The sequence below is a fragment of the Bufo bufo genome, chromosome 5 (assembly GCF_905171765.1).
Source record: "Bufo bufo chromosome 5, aBufBuf1.1, whole genome shotgun sequence".
Taxonomy (NCBI): domain Eukaryota; kingdom Metazoa; phylum Chordata; class Amphibia; order Anura; family Bufonidae; genus Bufo; species Bufo bufo.
This window is the reverse complement of record NC_053393.1, coordinates 203,164,233-203,183,032: the sequence shown is the minus strand read 5'-3', so window position 1 is coordinate 203,183,032 and position 18,800 is coordinate 203,164,233. Positions and strand designations below refer to the sequence as shown.

The following is an 18,800-nucleotide window of genomic DNA, read 5'->3' as shown; positions in this document are numbered from 1 at the left end:
AGGCGGTGAGCAGGAAGGCCGAAGTTACGCTGTCGCGCAGACAGGCGGGCAGAAGCAGGGTGTGAACGCCGGAAGCGCGAAAAGAAGGCCCGCACTTTATGCAGCAGCTCTGACATGTCGGGGTAGTTGCGAATGAACTTCTGCACCACCAAATTCAGCACATGCGCCAGGCAAGGGATGTGCGTCAAACCGGCTAGTCCCAGAGCTGCAACGAGATTTCGCCCATTATCGCACACCACCAGGCCGGGCTTGAGGCTCACCGGCAGCAACCACTCGTCGGTCTGTTGTTCTATACCCCGCCACAACTCCTGTGCGGTGTGGGGCCTGTCCCCCAAACATATGAGTTTCAGAACGGCCTGCTGACGTTTACCCCAGGCTGTGCTGAAGTTGGTGGTGAAGGTGTGTGGCTGACTGGATGAGCAGGTGGAAGAAGAGGAGGAGGAAGCTGAGTAGGAGGAGGAGGAGACAGGAGGCAAAGAATGTTGCCCTGCGATCCTTGGCGGCGGAAGGACGTGCGCCAAACAGCTCTCCGCCTGGGGCCCAGCCGCCACTACATTTACCCAGTGTGCAGTTAGGGAGATATAGCGTCCCTGGCCGTGCTTACTGGTCCACGTATCTGTGGTTAGGTGGCCCTTGCCACTGATGGCGTTGCGCAGTGCACACTTGATTTTATCGGACACTTGGTTGTGCAGGAAAGGCACGGCTCTCTTGGAGAAGTAGTGGCGGCTGGGAACAACATACTGTGGGACAGCAAGCAACATGACCTGTTTGAAACTGTCTGTGTCCACCAGCCTAAATGACAGCATTTCATAGGCCAGTAGTTTAGAAATGCTGGCATTCAGGGCCAGGGATCGAGGGTGGCTAGGTGGGAATTTACGCTTTCTCTCAAATGTTTGTGAGATGGAGAGCTGAACGCTGCCGTGTGACATGGTTGAGATGCTTGGTGACGCAGGTGGTGGTGTTGGTGGTACATCCCATGTTTGCTGGGCGGCAGGTGCCAACGTTCCTCCAGAGGCGGAGGAAGAGGCCGAGGTGGCGGCAGCAGCAGAAGAGGCCGAGGCGGCAGCAGCAGAAGAGGTAGCAGGGGGAGCCTGAGTGACTTCCTTGTTTTTAAGGTGTTTACTCCACTGCAGTACATGCTTTGCATGCAGGTGCCTGGTCATGCAGGTTGTGCTAAGGTTCAGAACGTTAATGCCTCGCTTCAGGCTCTGATGGCACAGCGTGCAAACCACTCGGGTCTTGTCGTCAGCACATTGTTTAAAGAAGTGCCATGCCAGGGAACTCCTTGAAGCTGCCTTTGGGGTGCTCGGTCCCAGATGGCGGCGGTCAGTAGCAGGCGGAGTCTCTTGGCGGCGGGTGTTCTGATTTTGCCCACTGCTCCCTCTTTTGCTACGCTGTTGGCTCGGTCTCACCACTGCCTCTTCCTCCGAACTGTGAAAGTCAGTGGCACGACCTTCATTCCATGTGGGGGCTAGGACCTCATCGTCCCCTGCATCGTCTTCCACCCAGTCTTGATCCCTGACCTCCTGTTCAGTCTGCACACTGCAGAAAGACGCAGCAGTTGGCACCTGTGTTTCGTCATCATCAGAGACGTGCTGAGGTGGTATTCCCATGTCCTCATCATCATGAAAAATAAGTGGTTGTGCGTTAGTGCATTCTATCTCTTCCACCCCTGGGAAAGGGCTAAGTGGAAGCCCTTGGGAAACCCTGGCAGCAGAGTCTTCAAACAGCATAAGAGACTGCTGCATAACTTGAGGCTCAGACAGTTTCCCTGATATGCATGGGGGTGATGTGACAGACCGATGGGCTTGGTTTTCATGCGCCATCTGTGCGCTTTCTGCAGAAGACTGGGTGGGAGATAATGTGAACGTGCTGGATCCACTGTCGGCCACCCAATTGACTAATGCCTGTACCTGCTCAGGCCTTACCATCCTTAGAACGGCATTGGGCCCCACCAAATATCGCTGTAAATTCTGCTGGCTACTGGGACCTGAGGTAGTTGGTTCACTAGGACGTGTGGCTGTGGCAGAACGGCCACGTCCTCTCCCAGCACCAGAGGGTCCACTAACACCACCACGACCATGTCCACGTCCGCGTCCGCGTCCCTTATTAGATGTTTTCCTCATTGTTCCCGTTCACCACAATTTTGAGAATGGCAAATTTGGGAATAGTTTTTCACCCCAGAACAAAAACTGTGCTTTTACGGTCACTACAAATAACTTGACCAGCTCAAACAGTACAGATTTGGTTGAATAGAAATGTGAGACCTATTTTTTTTTGCGCTGTGTGACAGGTATACGTTTAATCACAGAATTAGACTTGTATCTGCACGGTAGCGTGTGTGTTAAGTTTTTCTGAATGACACTATCAGCACCTTGAATCTAAGATATCCTTTTTGGGATAGATTTCAAGTAGGCCTCATATAGCATAAACTACTTAGTTATTTTGAGAATGTCAAATTTGGGAATAGTTTTTCAACCCAGAACAAAAACTGTGCTTTTACGGTCACTACAAATAACTTGACCAGCTCAAACAGTACAGATTTGGTTGAATAGAAATGTGAGACCTATTTTTTTTTGCGCTGTGTGACAGGTATACGTTTAATCACAGAATTAGACTTGTATCTGCACGGTAGCGTGTGTTTTAAGTTTTTCTGAATGACACTATCAGCACCTTGAATCTAAGATATCCTTTTTGGGATAGATTTCAAGTAGGCCTCATATAGCATAATCTACTTATTTTGAGAATGTCAAATTTGGGAATAGTTTTTCACCCCAGAACAAAAACTGTGCTTTTACGGTCACTACAAATAACTTGACCAGCTCAAACAGTACAGATTTGGTTGAATAGAAATGTGAGGCCTATTTTTTTTTGCGCTGTGTGACAGGTATACGTTTAATCACAGAATTAGACTTGTATCTGCACAGTAGCGTGTGTGTTAAGTTTTTCTGAATGACACTATCAGCACCTTGAATCTAAGATATCCTTTTTGGGATAGATTTCAAGTAGGCCTCATATAACATAAACTACTTAGTTATTTTGAGAATGGCAAATTTGGGAATAGTTTTTCACCCCAGAACAAAAACTGTGCTTTTACGGTCACTACAAATAACTTGACCAGCTAAAACAGTACAGATTTTGTTGAATAGAAATGTCAGGTCTATTTTTTAGGCGCTGGGTGACAGGCTCAACTTGCCCCTGATGTAGTATATGGCCAAAAAATAACCACACTATTGATGGTTAAATGCACTTGGGTGACACAGGCTCAGCCTGCACCTGATGTAGTATATGGCCAAAAATTAACCACACTGTTGATGGTTAAATGCACTTGGGTGACACAGGCTCAGCCTGCACCTGATGTAGTATATGGCCAAAAATTAACCACACTGTTGATGGTTAAATGCACTTGGGTGACACAGGCTCAGCCTGCACCTGATGTAGTATATGGCCAAAAAATAACCAGACTGTTGATGGTTAAATGCACTTCGGTGACACAGGCTCAGCCTGCAGCTGATGTAGGATATAGCAAAAAATAACCACACTATTGATGGTTAAAAGCACTTGGTGGTAGCTTGTGCTGGCGCACCACAAGCCACAAAATGGCCGCCGATCACCCCAGAAAAAAGTGATCTAAAAACGCTCTGGGCAGCCTAAAAAAAGTGAGCAAGTCGATATTAGCACTTCAATTATCCACAGCTGGAGATCGATCACAGAATGAAGTCTTTTGGAGGAGTTAATCTGCCTAATCTCGCCCTAACGTCGCAGCAGCAACCTCTCCCTATGCTTGAATCAGCAGAGTGACGTGCAGCGCTACGTGACCCAAGCTTATATAGAGGCTGGGTCACATGCTGCACTGGCCAATCACAGCCATGCCAATTGTAGGCAAGGCTGTGATGGCCTCTTGGGGCAAGTAGTATGACGCTTGTTGATTGGCTGCTTTGCAGCCTTTCAAAAAGCGGCAAGAAAGCGCCGAACACCGAACCCGGACTTTTACAAAAATGTTCGGGTTCGGGACCGTGTCACGGACACCACAAAATTCGGTACGAACCCGAACTATACAGTTCGGGTTCGCTCATCCCTATTTATGATGACTTTTCAACTGTGTTTGTGGGATTTTGCAGGTCACAACACAACATTCACTAATATTTAGTGTGTTTTACCATAGCAGCCTACATGTTGTTGTGTAGCCTAAGGCCACTTAGGCTAAAACCAGAAGTAAAGCCTGCAGAGAAAAATGTATAATGGAAAGATTTGTGTATTTTCTGTGTTTTGGACCCACTACTGTATTTTACTTACAGATACCAATGAAAAATTCCTATGCTAGATGTTGAACCTCATACTATGGCCACTTTCACATGTTCAGTATATGGTCAATATTTTTCATCAGTATTTGTAAGGCAAAATCTCTTTGTAGTTTCCACTCCTGTTTTTGACTTACAGGAACTGATGAAAAATGCTGACCAAATACTGACCATGTGAAAATGGCCTTTGGAAGGGTCAGCTTGCTTGTCTGCTTCAAACACGCTGATTAGGGCTCATGCACACAACCGTGATCAGCCCAGGCTCTGTATTCACCTCTTCCTGGACCTTGGCTGTCTGCTGTGCTGTGCTGTGGCTGCGCACAGAGTGAGGGCACTCTGGGACCTCACACTGTGTGCGTCGGGTTGCAGCACAGCCGATGGCAGGAGGAAGAAGATCACTGGAGGTGAAGGGCAGTGGTGTTCAGAGCAGGAGAGGTAAGTGTTTTTTTCATTTTATGTGGTATGAGGCATGGGGGCTGATAAAAGGCATATGGGGGCTGATGAGAGGCATATAGGGGCTGATCTGAGGTCTGAAGGGGGGTCTTATTTATTTTGGGGCTCTTATCTGAGGGTTTGAGCTGAGGTCTGGTTGGGGTTCTGATCTGAGGTCTTATTGGGGTCTTATTAACATTGGGGGTCTGATTGGGGCTGTCAGCTGAGTTCTGATTAGCATTTGGGATCTGACTTCAGGACTAATGAAAAATATTTTTTTCCTGTTATCCTGCTCTAAAACTTAGGTGCGTCTTATGGGTCAGTGTGTCTTATATGGCGAAAAATACAGTATATCATAAAACACTATGATACAGTCAGTTTAGTTAAGCGATGCCATGGTCAGTCCTGGTAAATCAAGCAGACACACCGACCTTATTTCCTCGACTGATCGCGATTGTGTGCATTAGCCCTTATACTGGAGCCAAGTCCATAAACCATAATAGGGGCTGTCATCATCACTATAAGGGGAAAAATAAGTGAAAACAGTAAATATGTATTAAAGATCTTACATGCTAACATAAAGAAATATTTATATGCATAAACAATTATCATACATACCTACTGAAGAAAAAATACAAATCATTTTGTGAGATATTGTCTATGTTTTATATTTATTTCTGTCATTTATATTACTTGTACTATATGTAATGGCATTCATTCGAATACAATTTTCTATTAACCCCACAACTGCCCAGCTGCATCAGTTCTTACAAACGGACAATATTCTTCCCTTATTTCTCTCATCGTCCTGTCATCTGTCATACTTTGGCCTTCTGCCATAGGATCATATTAACAGAGCAGTGCAGAAGGTATTGATTAAGCAGAATGACTTCCTCTAGCTGCACGATATATCAAGGTCAATGTATAAAATCCTCACTTTCAGTCATATTTGGTCCATATTCTGTGTCAATCTAACAAGATTGATCCCGAACTTCAAAGGTCTGCTATTGATTGGCTGGAAAGGACTTGACAAAAGCAAAATTATTCAATTTGCTGAAAATGTAATATTGGTTTCTATACCGTACTTACAAGACCTGGGCTGATTGACAGCTTTTGCACTGTAGAAAGCGGTGATTGTGATCTGCCTAGGTAGCAAACCACCCGCAGACATCACACCTGCTTAGCAGTACGCTGTGCTAAATCAGAGATGACATGTGGTATTGAGCAGCACCGGCTGCCGGAGAATTTATAGAAGTAGAGACGTCAGTCAGAATGCTTTGTCAAGCTGTTATACGACAGTTCACATTTCTTTAGACAAATCTTATATATAATTCCTTCAGCTTAAAATAGAAAGGTAAGAATTTGCTCCATTACATCTGTATTACAATATGGGACTCCAGAGGAGCTAAGGTAATGATTACCAAAGATGCAAAAGAGGCAGATCCATGCTGAAACACAGAATTTCATGGAGAAGCTAACAATTCCCTGGGATGTAATTTAATCCTAAAATGGATCGCTATCTGCCCCAAAGAATCCAATTTATCTTCTCCGCATTGATCCCTGTGAAACACTACGGCAGGTTATGGCAATTCTGTGTATCGGTCATCCTTTCATTAAGATGACAAACGCAAAAACGATGAAAACATTTATTTGCATATAATGGATATATAGGGCAACAAGATAGCATTGCCGGTCCAGCTACATACCGTATTTTTCGCCCTATAAGACGCACCAGCCCATAAGACGCACCTAGGTTTTTGGGGAGGAAAATAAGAAGATTTTTTTTTTTTAACCAAAAGGTGTGCTTTTGGTGGGTTTGGAACTAATGGTGGTCTGTGGATGACGGACACTGTTATGGGGGGGATCTGTGGATGAAGGACACTGTTATGGGGGGATCTGTGGATGACGGACACTGTTATGGGGGTGATCTGTGGATGACGGACACTGTTATGGGGGGGATCTGTGGATGACGGACACTGTTATGGGGGGATCTGTGGATGACGGACACTGTTATGGGGGGATCTGTGGATGACGGACACTGTTATGGGGGATCTGTGGATGACGGACACTGTTATGGGGGATCTGTGGATGACGGACACTGTTATGGGGGGATCTGTGGATGACGGACACTGTTATGGGGGGATCTGTGGATGACGGACACTTATGGGGGGATCTGTGGATGACAGACACTTATGGGGGGATCTGTGGATGACAGACACTGTTACAGGGGAGGGGGATCTGTGGCTGGCACTGTTACAGGGGGGGGATCTGTGGATGGCAGTATTATATATGTGCCATCCACAGACCCCCCACCCCATAACAGTGCCATCCACAGACCCCCCACCCCATAACAGTGCCATCCACAGACCCCCATCCCTAATTGCTTGTGTATAATGCCGGCAGGCAGGACGGGCGGCCGGCGCGTCACTCACTGACGTCACTTGCCTGCGCCGCCTGCTTCATTCATAAAGGAGTTGGTGCAGGCACGTGACATCAGGGAGTTACGCTGCCGCCCGCCCGGCCTGCCTGCCGGCATTATACACAAGCAATTAGGATATACGGTAGTATTAGGAGTGAGGGGGGCATGTTTAATAACGTTTAATTCAATAATACATTTTATATTACAATACCGGAGTGGTGGGGCGGGGCTATAGTACAGTGACCGCACCGCCCCACCGCTATTGCCGACCCCCAGCTCCTCCTCCCAGTCCCTCCCCCGGCCCCCGCTCCGTACATCGCATCCAGCGATGTAAAACTGCCAGCATTCGCCACATAAGACGCAGGGGCATTTTCCTCCCATTTTTGGGGAGGAAAAAGTGCGTCTTATGGGGCGAAAAATACGGTATTTCTTGTGCAGTAGAACTATATACGGTATATTTTATTACATAGACCTCCTCCTCTGTTCTCCTCACAATTGACTACAAGATTTCTCAGTGGCCTCTCCCCTACTCTGGAACTCACTACCTCGACATCCAAACCTTCGAGAGTACCCTGAAAACCCACCTCTTCAGGAAAGCCTACCACTTGCAATAGCATGCTGCCACCACAGAGCCACATGAGCAGCCTATACCCTCACCTACTGTGTTGTCCTCTTCCCTTATAGATTGTAAGCTCTCGCGGGCAGGGTCCTCTAAGCCTCGGTACCAGTCTGTTAATACTTTATTGTTCATTGTATTTTTATAGTTGTTTTAACCCCGCCTGGATGAACAGTGCCATGGAATTAATGGCACTTTCAAATAAAAAATAATAATATAAGGTATGGCCATGCTAAGGCTACATGCACCCGACAGTGAAAAACGGACATGTGATGTACATTTTTTTTTAACGGCCATCACACATCCGTTTTAAGACCAATGGTAGTCTATGGGGTTATTCACGTGGCAGTTTTTTGGACTGTCAGTGAAAAACAGATGTCAAAAAATAGAACATGCTCTATCTTGTCCGTTTTTCACTGACAGACTGCCCCCATACAATTGAATGGGTGGATGTTTAACGTCCGTTTCTCAGAAAGGCATCAGTGAAAAAAACGTCAGTTAAAAATGTCAGTTTTTAACAGACTTTTTTTTCACTGTGGTCTGCATGTAGCCTAAGTCTTCCCGGTTGGGAAAGGCTCTTTCTAGCAAACAACTTCTCCTTGGCTAAGAGAAGGGGGCACAGAGACCCCCTTTTATGCTGACCAGTGCCTACATGAATGCTTATGGATAACGTTTTACCTCTTTAAGCGTTCACTCAAACCTTCACTAAAGACATACTCAACTTAAATATATACTTACAAAAATATTTTAGCATTAAGCCATTGAAAAACATGGTTTAAAGGGGTTTGGGTGGGGGGGATTCTTTAGAACAGAAGAAGGATATGCAACCTCATCGACAACCGCCCGCAGCTCCTGTTCTGATGATCATCTATCGCTACTTCCTGGTACCGTATTGACGTGCAGGAAAGGACTGGAGGTACCTTAGGAGGCTGGTAGACTACTGTACAGTGCTAAATAGTAACACAGTGGTTGATTGACATCTCCAAGGTTGTTTCTTAGCAACTGTCTGCAGTGCTCAAGAATTGATAACTCCAATGTGGTCTCCATAAGGATGGTAATTTAAGAGTCAGCTACTTATTGTTGCAGCCATAGCTGTCTCTTACTCCAGTCGGCAATCAGTTGTCTTGAAAGAGGAGAGTTTCTAATAACGTCATCCATTGAAGTACTGTAGACCTTCCAAGACCTGCTGATCCTGGAGCCATCCAAAACCATAGAGTTGGTATTTATATTAACTGCTTTATTATACATGAATAGACTAGCACATCCCTTTTTAATAAAAGTGAACTTCAGTTTGTGTAACCAATGTAAAGAAAAGCAAATAATACACTCTAGGTGCTAGCAGAAAAAGATAATTGCATTCAGTACATCTGAAGAAGCTTTCATGCATTCTGTTGGACTCCTAGAAATCACAAAGAAGGTTTGCAAATTCCTGCAGATGGCTACTCCATCCCAGTTCCCTTTTGATGATGGCATGGTTCTTACTAGGTTAGAAAGCTAATTGCATAAATGTAATATAGTCAGCATGTTTTTAATCCCCATGCGCTATCTGGACAGCTTTTTAAACCCCCAAATCAATGTCGAGATAAGCATTATGTTAAACGCTATATTTTTTTACAATTTGCTTAAAATGTTCTTATGGATGTAACCACATACCGTAACCAGCTACAATAATTTTGCATTTTGCAGCTAGAAAACTCTTACAAGGAATTCATTTCTTAAAGGCTATGTACACCTTCCAGGGCATTTTTTTTTTAAGATTGCGCTTTACTCTGTTTTCTTTGAACCCCATCTTCTGACGGCTCATGTGTATCTCTTATCTATGATCTCTTGGCCTCAAACACTTAAGTCATATTGTTATCAGTTTGATAAGAATTGAGCTATAATGAGTGTTTATGAGATCAGAGATAAGAGCTACACATGAGCCATCAGATGACAGGATTAAAAGAAAATAGACTGTGACAGCTGGAAAACAGACAGATTTTGAACCCTTGTATCTCAGAAATGGATGAACTTTTATAATAAAGGCTAATTGAAAAAAATATTTTTTGCCAAAAATGAGTAAAATGGAATCCTAAAAAAATGCCCTTCAAGGTGTCCATAGCCTTTAACCCTTACTTAAACCGGACTAATTTCACAGTCAGTTATGTCCCAAACTGCTAGTTATATTGATCTATATTAAAACCTTTGGCAGGTAGACACTCAGAAAATCTAAATAAATCTGTCACCAGCGACCTCCCTTTCCAAATATTTGTATAGGCACATAGCTGTGGTTCTCCTGATTAAAACACTGTTTTCTTTTTGTTGATCCAAAGCTCTGTTCCCGAGTTATGAGCTTTTTCATAATATGTAAATTAGTCCTTTGCTGCAATGAGGGCATCACCATCAGTGATGGCCAGTTCGCAGTGTTCGCCCGCGAACACATGCGAGTTGCCATCTTAAATCACAAGTCCGGCGAGGCACAGGTAAGTCCTTACCTGTGCCTGTGCGCGAGCCGGTCTCAAACAAATGCGGTCACCGGGAGCAGGCAGTTCCGAGAACAGCCGCCGGGGGCCTTTATCGGGCTGTTCTCGGAACTGCCTGCTCGCGGTGACCGCATTTGTTTCAGACTGGCTCGTGCACAGGCACAGGTAAGGACTTACCTGTGCCTCGCCGGACTTGTGATTTAAGATGGCAGCTCGCATGTGTTCGCAGATGAACACGGCGAACTGGTCATCACTGATCACCATTGTTGTTGTTGCACCCAAATTCCACTTATTTCCGTGTCCAGCCCCTCTCTGGCTGCTTTGTCTCTGCCTGGACCTGTCAATCAAGGCAGTGAGGAGGGGCTGATCACAGAAAGGAGCAGAGCTTGGGCCCAACAAGAGCAATGGTGATGCCCTCATTGCACCAAAGTCCTAATTTGTATATTAGGAAAAAGTACCTTAACTCGGGAGCAGAGCCTCGGAACAAAGAGAACCTGTCAGCAGCTATACTGTCTGGTAGGGTTGATCCTGCAGATTACACTGAGTGCAAAGTGCACTGAAACCCTCACTTGCATAAAGAATTAAAGTCTTTTTTTTAGGAACCTCACAACCGATTTTCATAGGACAGGTACAATTTTAATCAGCAGGATCAATCCTATCAAGCAGTATACCTGGTTTTATGGGGCTGATCCTGCTGACAGGTGTTCTTTAAGCCATGTCTGAGTGAATCCACCACTGAGCTACACTTCACAGCATCCCACCTTACAGATTGATAGGTTGCCAGGCCATTTTACACTCCGCATACATAGAGTCAATCAAGAATATGATGAAAAGAAGGGGAAAAGTTTGCTTTACTGTGGCTGGCTGCCAAGGAGACTCGAGAGGAGGAGGAACTTCTGGTCGACTTGTGATAGAAAAATTAACATACAGTAGGATAAAAGGCAGAAAGCTAATTCCTTAGTCAGAAGCTAAAGGCACTAGGTTACTGCATCATTAGTATTCAGGAATGAAGTCATGTTACTAATTTGTTGCTGAGAATATACTTGAAATATAATGAGGCAGATTTATGTATCCTAAAGATGGTGTGAGCTTAGAAAAGCTGTCTAGACCTCCACCAGATTTATCGAAGGGGGCTCAGGCTGGATGATAAATGTGGTGCAGGTATAGACACTTTTAGTCAAACTCTATACCAACTATTGGTTGGCGTACTTTGAGACATCATTTTACGCCAGAATTGTGACGAAACGTCACAAAATGTTGCATCTTAGGCCATGCCTTTCCTGTGGAGCCCTGGCCCTTTTTGGACTGGGCACAAAAACCTCCTCTAAACCTAGATACGGCAAATTGTGCCACTTTTTGGCACAATTAATACCAAAATGTAGGTGCACTCCTATTAGTAAATGTGGGCCCGTGTATTATATTGTTTTCTATTGCGAATCTAGTTCCCTTTTTATGATTTTATTGCCAGATATTTATGTTGCAGTTTGGTAGCAGAGTGCCTTCTTAGGACTGAAATGCGCGTGTAAAACAATTATGTGACTGGCATGTATTTTTTTTTCCCATAGTGACAAAATGTTTCCTGCCTTTGGTTTTGGTGCCAGAATACCCCCAGAATTTAAGGTAACGTATTGAACTGTTCACAGAATACTTTGATCTGTATTCATTTTTTTCAGTATTTTTTAATAAACATCTTAAATCTGTAGTACTGTATGTGAAAACCAAAGGATTGGGAATGCGTTCAAGCAGATTTGGCAGGTCTCCTTTGCTGCCCCTGCCCTCTGGAATTGTAGAGTTCTGACTTTCATGACCACCTCTGATACCTAGAATGAAGGGGCTGTAGTGCCGGGGAAAGACAAGCTGTCTTCTCTGCTTTATTCTCTTCTCCCTGTGGCACAGCCCGGTGCCAGTGGTTGGGGCAGCACACACATCAAACATTGATGAAATATCCAATCAATATTCCATGAAAATCTATGGTGGAAAAATCCCTGGTGTCAAAGAAAAATTGACATCAAAGCACAAGATATATGGAGGCTGTCAAGCACTGTGTTGAGGGGAAAGCCCTATAGGTCATACTTGATGTTCACTGGCGTGTCTATTCCTGGAGATAAGCACTGCTAGATGTGCCAGCCTCTGACTTCAAAGTAATTAAAGGTTTTCCCAATGACTATATTTTATGATATATGAAGAATTTGAGTAAAATTGAAGCCAACAGTAGTCAATGTGAGAGTATTCTGATGGAAAGTGACAGACCCAGTGCCAGGGCTGACAACCAGAATTTTTCTTTTTTCTTGACAGCTTTATTCCAAATTCACAGACCGCCAACATTTTTTACAGACAAACTGGAAAACCGTAATGAATGATAAAGATTATAATTAATACAGGTCTATAGCTCAACATACTGATAGGAGCTCATTACCATCATTTACTGTTCTCTGTGAAATGGTGATAATTACCACCAAAATAATCTAGTCAAGTACCATCAGCCTCCAAAAAATCAGAGACATCTTTTTTTATGGACTGTCCAGAAATTTTTGAACGGTTGGCAACTCTGCCAAGTGTGTGTACGTGGGCTGCGTACCATGTAGCTAATAAGTCTGGTTGGCAGCATCTTGTTTTGTTGGTGACTGGTAAATTTAGACAGCAGAGTCAATGCTCTCTAGGGCCAGAGCCCTCTATATTTTACAGCCTGACTGCTGTGCATCCCAGTGCAAGCTGTCAAAACAGACCAAAGAGCAAGCTAAATGTAATGCTCTCCTCAGGGTGAGTGTGATCACAGGGGAACCATGTGTTTTTCATGCACCGCACACAAAGCTTTATATCGTGCAAGAAAACAAACACATCAAAGAACACGATTACAACTGTATTTCTGCTCCATCTTTCTGCACCCAAGTGATCAACCACCAAACTATTCATTAAAGAGGCTGTCCCAAGATTTAAACTTATCCCCTACCCAAAGGATCAGTGGGAATCCGACCACTGGGACCCCCACCCAACATGACAGCGGGTGTCCTGTGTTCTCTTTGGGACTGACAGATATAGCCAAGTACAGCGTTCAGCTATCTCCAGCAGTCCATGGAGATGAATGGAGTGCAGTGCACATGTGTGATTAGTGGAAGTCCTGGCAGTTAGACCCAGTGATGGCCAGTTCGCAGTGTTCGCAAACGAACACATGCGGGCTGCCATCTTGACTCACAAGTCCGGCGATGCACAGGTAAGACCAGAGGGAGCCCCCTTCCTCTGACTATTGGAGTTATCTCCAATCCCAGCCATAACTAGCTGGTGTCAGATGTATTAGTCAGCTGACAACTGCCGCATATGGAGCAGGCTCAGCTGGTAAGCCTGGCCTGCACACCCCTTTCACACCACTGACATATATTTACATGGTCGGGACACAAACTCCAAACTGATCATGCACTAACTGATATGTTACATGCATCACTTTTAATTTTATCTTCTATGAAGGAATTCTTTCCTGTTAAAATACAGTAGTCTATTAACCCCTTAGTGGCCACCCATACGTGTTTTTACGGCAGTCACTAAGGGGTTAAGGCTAGTTTAACACATTTGGCGAACAATCCAACAGACTGTTCCATCAGAGAACATTCTGCCAGAGTTCTCTGGAACCAGCATAGTGCTTCGTGCCTGCCAGGCCCCACAGACTGTAATGTGAACTGTTGGGGATCCAGCTCCTCCCCGGCATAAATGCCAGGATTCAGCCGTTCAAGCATTGCTGCGCACAATGGTTTTTGTCTGGTTGAATCCCAGCATTTATGCCAGAGAGCAGCTAGATCCCTGCCAGTCCTTATTATAGTCAATGGGGTCCAGCGGGTAAGCGTCACTATCTGGCTATGCCAGATCCAGAGAACTCTGCTGGGACAGCCTGATGAATGGCTGTACCCAGGGGCATAATTACCATAGCGGCAGACCATGCAACTGCTATGGGGCCCAGGGCAAGAGGGGGCCCAGTTGGGATCATCTCCTCTTCTACTGGGGGTGAAAACCTGGTCAGGACTCTCTAAAGAAACAACTTTTAGCAAATGAGGCAGTGGAAAAAATGGCCCAAGCCAAGGGTCCTTGAAAGAGGTTTGATCCTTGCTAGTGGTTTGATCCTTGCTATGGGGCCCTTACCTCTCTATGTATGCCACTGGCTGTACCGCACGTATAAAAGTAGACTTATAATTTTCATCGACTATAGACATCCTTTGTAAGTTGAAGTCATTGAGGCCATACTTTTTGAAGCCACCAAAATGTCAGCCCAAAATATAGATTAAATAGAATATTAAGAATAAGCTAAATACCCTCATCTGGACAAAGCTAATTCTGGTACAAGTAAAGAGCAGTATAGGACACGTTGTACTTCCCTGTACTGTAGAGAGGCGGTATTAGACTGCTAATCAGTGCAGGCATTTCAGTAATACCCATAAAAAGCCTCTGCTGATTGGTTGGATCTTCCAGCCAATCACACATACCACAGATGCTGATGGTCTGTGACATTGTATGTTGAAAATACTTTCTTTATAATGGCCCAGGAAACACAATTATATGTTAAAATGTTGTAGCCTGAGGCCATTGTGCAACCACTGTATAGGACACTGGTTATGGTGTTTTTGTCCGATATACAGATGCAGCCGAGCTAAACTTGATGGTTAACACGTTAAGTAAAATATGGCACACAAAGGTTAACTCTTTCAATGTATTTCAATGGCTTTTGTCACAAGATGGCACGAGATAACATTGTGTTTGTGACGTGTGTTATCAGAGTTATCAGAGTCAATTTGAGCTCGGCTACATCTGTAACTGATGCATGTGCTTTTTATGACATTTTGAATTAGGCATTTTTTAGCTTTCAGATAAAGTGCCATCATAGATTTCCAGTCCTGTATGTGACTTTCAATACTGTATTGACCTATATAATTATCTGCAAAGGTTTATCTACTTTTTCTTTTTCTTTTGTTAAGGTTTCCCATGACTTTGCAATAAATTTTAATGAAGACAACCCAGAATGTGCAGGTAACATTACATTTCTGTGGTGAACGTTGGAATGGTTGTTTTATAATGTACACAGAGATAACACAGAGAAAATAGTAAAAGAAAGGTTACGTATATTCATTTAAGTTGCTCACACAGTACAGTTTTCTATGTGTCTTCATCAGCCAAAATCCTGGGTGGATCATAAACAAAGATCTGGGCTGGGCTGTGAAAATAATATCTATAATATATACACACTATGAAGCTATATAGGGTTGGTTTAGTTGCCCATAACAATCAGACTCCACCTTTCATTTTTCAGAGCTCATTTGGAAAATAAAAGGTGCTATCTGATTGGTTGCTATGGGCAACTAAGCCAGTTCTACTTTACACCAGTTTGATAAATCTCTCCCATAATCTTTAAATGAAAAAGAAAGAGTCATTTTATAACAGAGGGAGAGCTCTGGATACCGTGAGTGGTTTTCTGCAATTGTCAAAAACTCCATCCATACTGATATGACCATTAATATCAATAATGTGTTTCACAGTCACATGTAGTTTATGGCTCATTTTTTGGATGCAGTGTGGTTGGCCAATTATAGGTAATGGTTGGTGAAATAATGTAGGGTTGTAGACATGTTACATATATTACTGATAGTGTTAGTAACATAGTTTATAAGGCATCTGTCCATCCAGTTCAGCCTGTTATCCTGCAAGTTGATCCAGAGGAAGGCAAAAAACCCTTGTGAGGTAGAAGCCAATTTTCCTCACTTTAGGGGACTCCAATCAGAACTCCCTGAATCAACGACCCATCTCTAGTAGCTATAACCTGTAATATTATTACACCCCAGAAACACATCCAGGCCCCTCTTGAATTCCTTTATTGTACTCACCATCACCACCTCCTCAGGCAGAGAGTTCCATAGTATCACTGCTCTTACCGTAAAGAATCTTCTTCTATGTTTGTGTACAAACCTTCTTTCCTCCAGGCGCAGAGGATGTCCCCTCGTCACAGTCACAGTCCTGAGGATAAATAGATGATGGGATAGATCTCTGTACTGACCCCTAATATATTTATACATAGTTATTAGATCTCCCCTCAGTCGTCTTTTTTCTAAAGTGAATAACCCTAATGTTGATAATCGTTCAGGGTACTGTAGTCCACCCAATCCAGTTATTACTTTAGTTGCCCTCCTCTGAACCCTCTCCAGCTCTGCTATGTCTGCCTTGTTCACAGGAGCCCAGAACTGTACACAGTACTCCATGTGTGGTCTGACTAGTGATTTGTAAAGTGGTAGCACTATGTTCTCATCACGGGCATCTATGCCACTTTTGATGCAACCCATTATCTTATTGGCCTTGGCAGCAGCTGCCTGACACTGGTTTCTACAGCTTAGTTTGCGGTTCACTAAAATTCCTAGGTCCTTTTCCATGTCAGTGTTACCCAGTGTTTTACCATTTAGTATGTACTGCTGACTTGCATTATTCCTTCCCATGTGCATAACCTTACATTTGTCAATGTTAAACCTCATCTGCCACTTCTCTGCCCAAGCCTCCAATCTATCCAGATCCCTCTGTAGCTGTATAGTGTCCTCTTCCGTGTAAAAGGGCTTCTGTCACCCCCCAAAACTCATTTTTCATTTTTGGGCATATTAAAATCCTTATTGTACGACTATTCAATATATAGGGCTCTTACCTTGTTCTGTGGCTTTGTTTCATTAAAAATCAAGCTTTTAAAATATGCAAATGACTTCACTACCAGCAAGTAAGGCGTCTACTTGCTGGTAGCCGCCGCATCCTCCTTTTAAAAAAACGCCCCCTCCTCCAGTTGATTGACAGGGCCAGCGAGCGCTCTCCTCCTCCGGCTGGCCCTGTCAGCATTTCAAATCCCGCGCCTGCGCCTTACGTGTCTTCATTCGGCGCAGGCGCTCTGAGAGGACGCTCGCTTCCTCAGCACTCCCTTAGTGCACCTGCGCCGATGACGTCACCTCTAAACCCAAAAGAGAAGACCTCATCTGCATTTGCATATTTTAAAAGCTTGATTTTTTTATGAAACGAAGCCACAGAACAAGGTAAGAGCCCTATATAGGGAATAGTCGTACAATAAGGATTTTAATATGCCCAAAAATGAAAAATGAGTTTTGGGGGGTGACAGAAGCCCTTTAATTACTTTACACAGTTTAGTGTCATCTGCAAAAATGTATATTTTACTGTGCAAGCCTTCTACAAGATCATTAATAAATATATTGAAGAGAATAGGGCCCAATACTGACCCCTGTACCCCACTAGTGACCCAATCTGAGTGTGTACCATTAATAACCACCCTCTGTTTTCTATCACTGAGCCAGTTACTTACTCACATAAAAACTTTTTTCCTTAGTCCAAGCATTCTCATTTTATATACTAACTATAAATTAGTTTGACATGACCGATCCCTCGTGAAGCCATGCTGATATGGAGTTATTTGCTCATTTTCATTGAGGTACTCCAAGATAGCATTTCTTAGTAAACCTTCAAACAGTTTACCCACGACAGATGTTAAACTTACCGACCTATAGTTTCCGGGCTCTGTTTTTGGACCCTTTTTGAATATTGGCACCACATTTGCTATGCACCAATCCTGTGGAACACTCCCTGTCAGTATAGAGTCCTTAAATATCAGAAATAAGGGTCTGGCTATGACACTACTTAATTCTCTTAGGATACAGGGGTGTATGCCATCTGGTCCTGGCGATTTGTCTATTTTAATCTTTTTAAGACACCGCTGTACTTCTTTCTGGGTCAGACAGGGCACTTTTAATGGGGAATTTACTTTTACTTTCTGCATTGCATCTGACAGTTTATTTTCTTCAGTGAATACAGTGGAGAAAAAAATATTTAATAGCTTTGCTCTTTCCTCATCGCTCTCTGCAACTCCCCCCTCATTACTTTTTAAAGGGCCGACACCTTCAGATTTATACTTTTTACCATTTATATAATTGAAGAACATTTTAGGGTTAGTTTAACTCTCTTTGGCAATTAATTTCTCGGTGTCTAGTTTGGCTGCTTTTATTTGTCTTTTACATATTCAGTTTTTTTCCTTATAGTTTTTCAATGCTTCCTCACTCCCCTCCTTTAGTGATTTAAATGCTTTCTCTTTGTCATTTATTGATTTCTTTACAATTCTATTTATCCACATTGGGTCACATCAGCACTTCTATTAAAAAAGTCTGGTGTGGGACATATCTTAATATAGCAATGATAAAAATATTAAAGGGGTTTTGCACTAATAAGACGTATACCCTATACAAGGGATAGAGGAAAAAATCCTTTTGAACTTGGGATCGAACACTGGAACCCCAAGTGATCAAGAGAATGTGGGTCCACAAGTGCTGCCAAACTGCCCCATGAGAATGAAGCAGCAGTGCACATACGTGTCCACATACATGTCCACTACCCTCTGAAGAGTGCACATATCTGGTGTAACCACTCTGAGGGGGCACATATCTGGCCATAACTACTGTGAGGTGGCACATACCTGGCCATAGCTACTGTGAAGGGGGCAAATCTGGCCATAATTACTGTGAAGGGGGACAATGTGGGCATAACTAGAGTCAGGGAGC

General features: G+C 43.8%; 1 protein-coding gene across 1 annotated transcript in view; it reads left to right on the top strand.

Annotated features, from left to right (window-relative positions):
- The window catches only part of CPNE4 (copine 4), a 475,385-nt gene that overhangs the window by 424,076 nt on the left and 32,509 nt on the right, over positions 1-18,800 (top strand). Inside the window, exons 11-12 of the mRNA XM_040432996.1 lie at positions 11,796-11,850; positions 15,189-15,240. Of these exons, the coding sequence (XP_040288930.1) occupies positions 11,796-11,850; positions 15,189-15,240 (107 nt within the window). The remainder of the gene's footprint in view (positions 1-11,795; positions 11,851-15,188; positions 15,241-18,800) is intronic.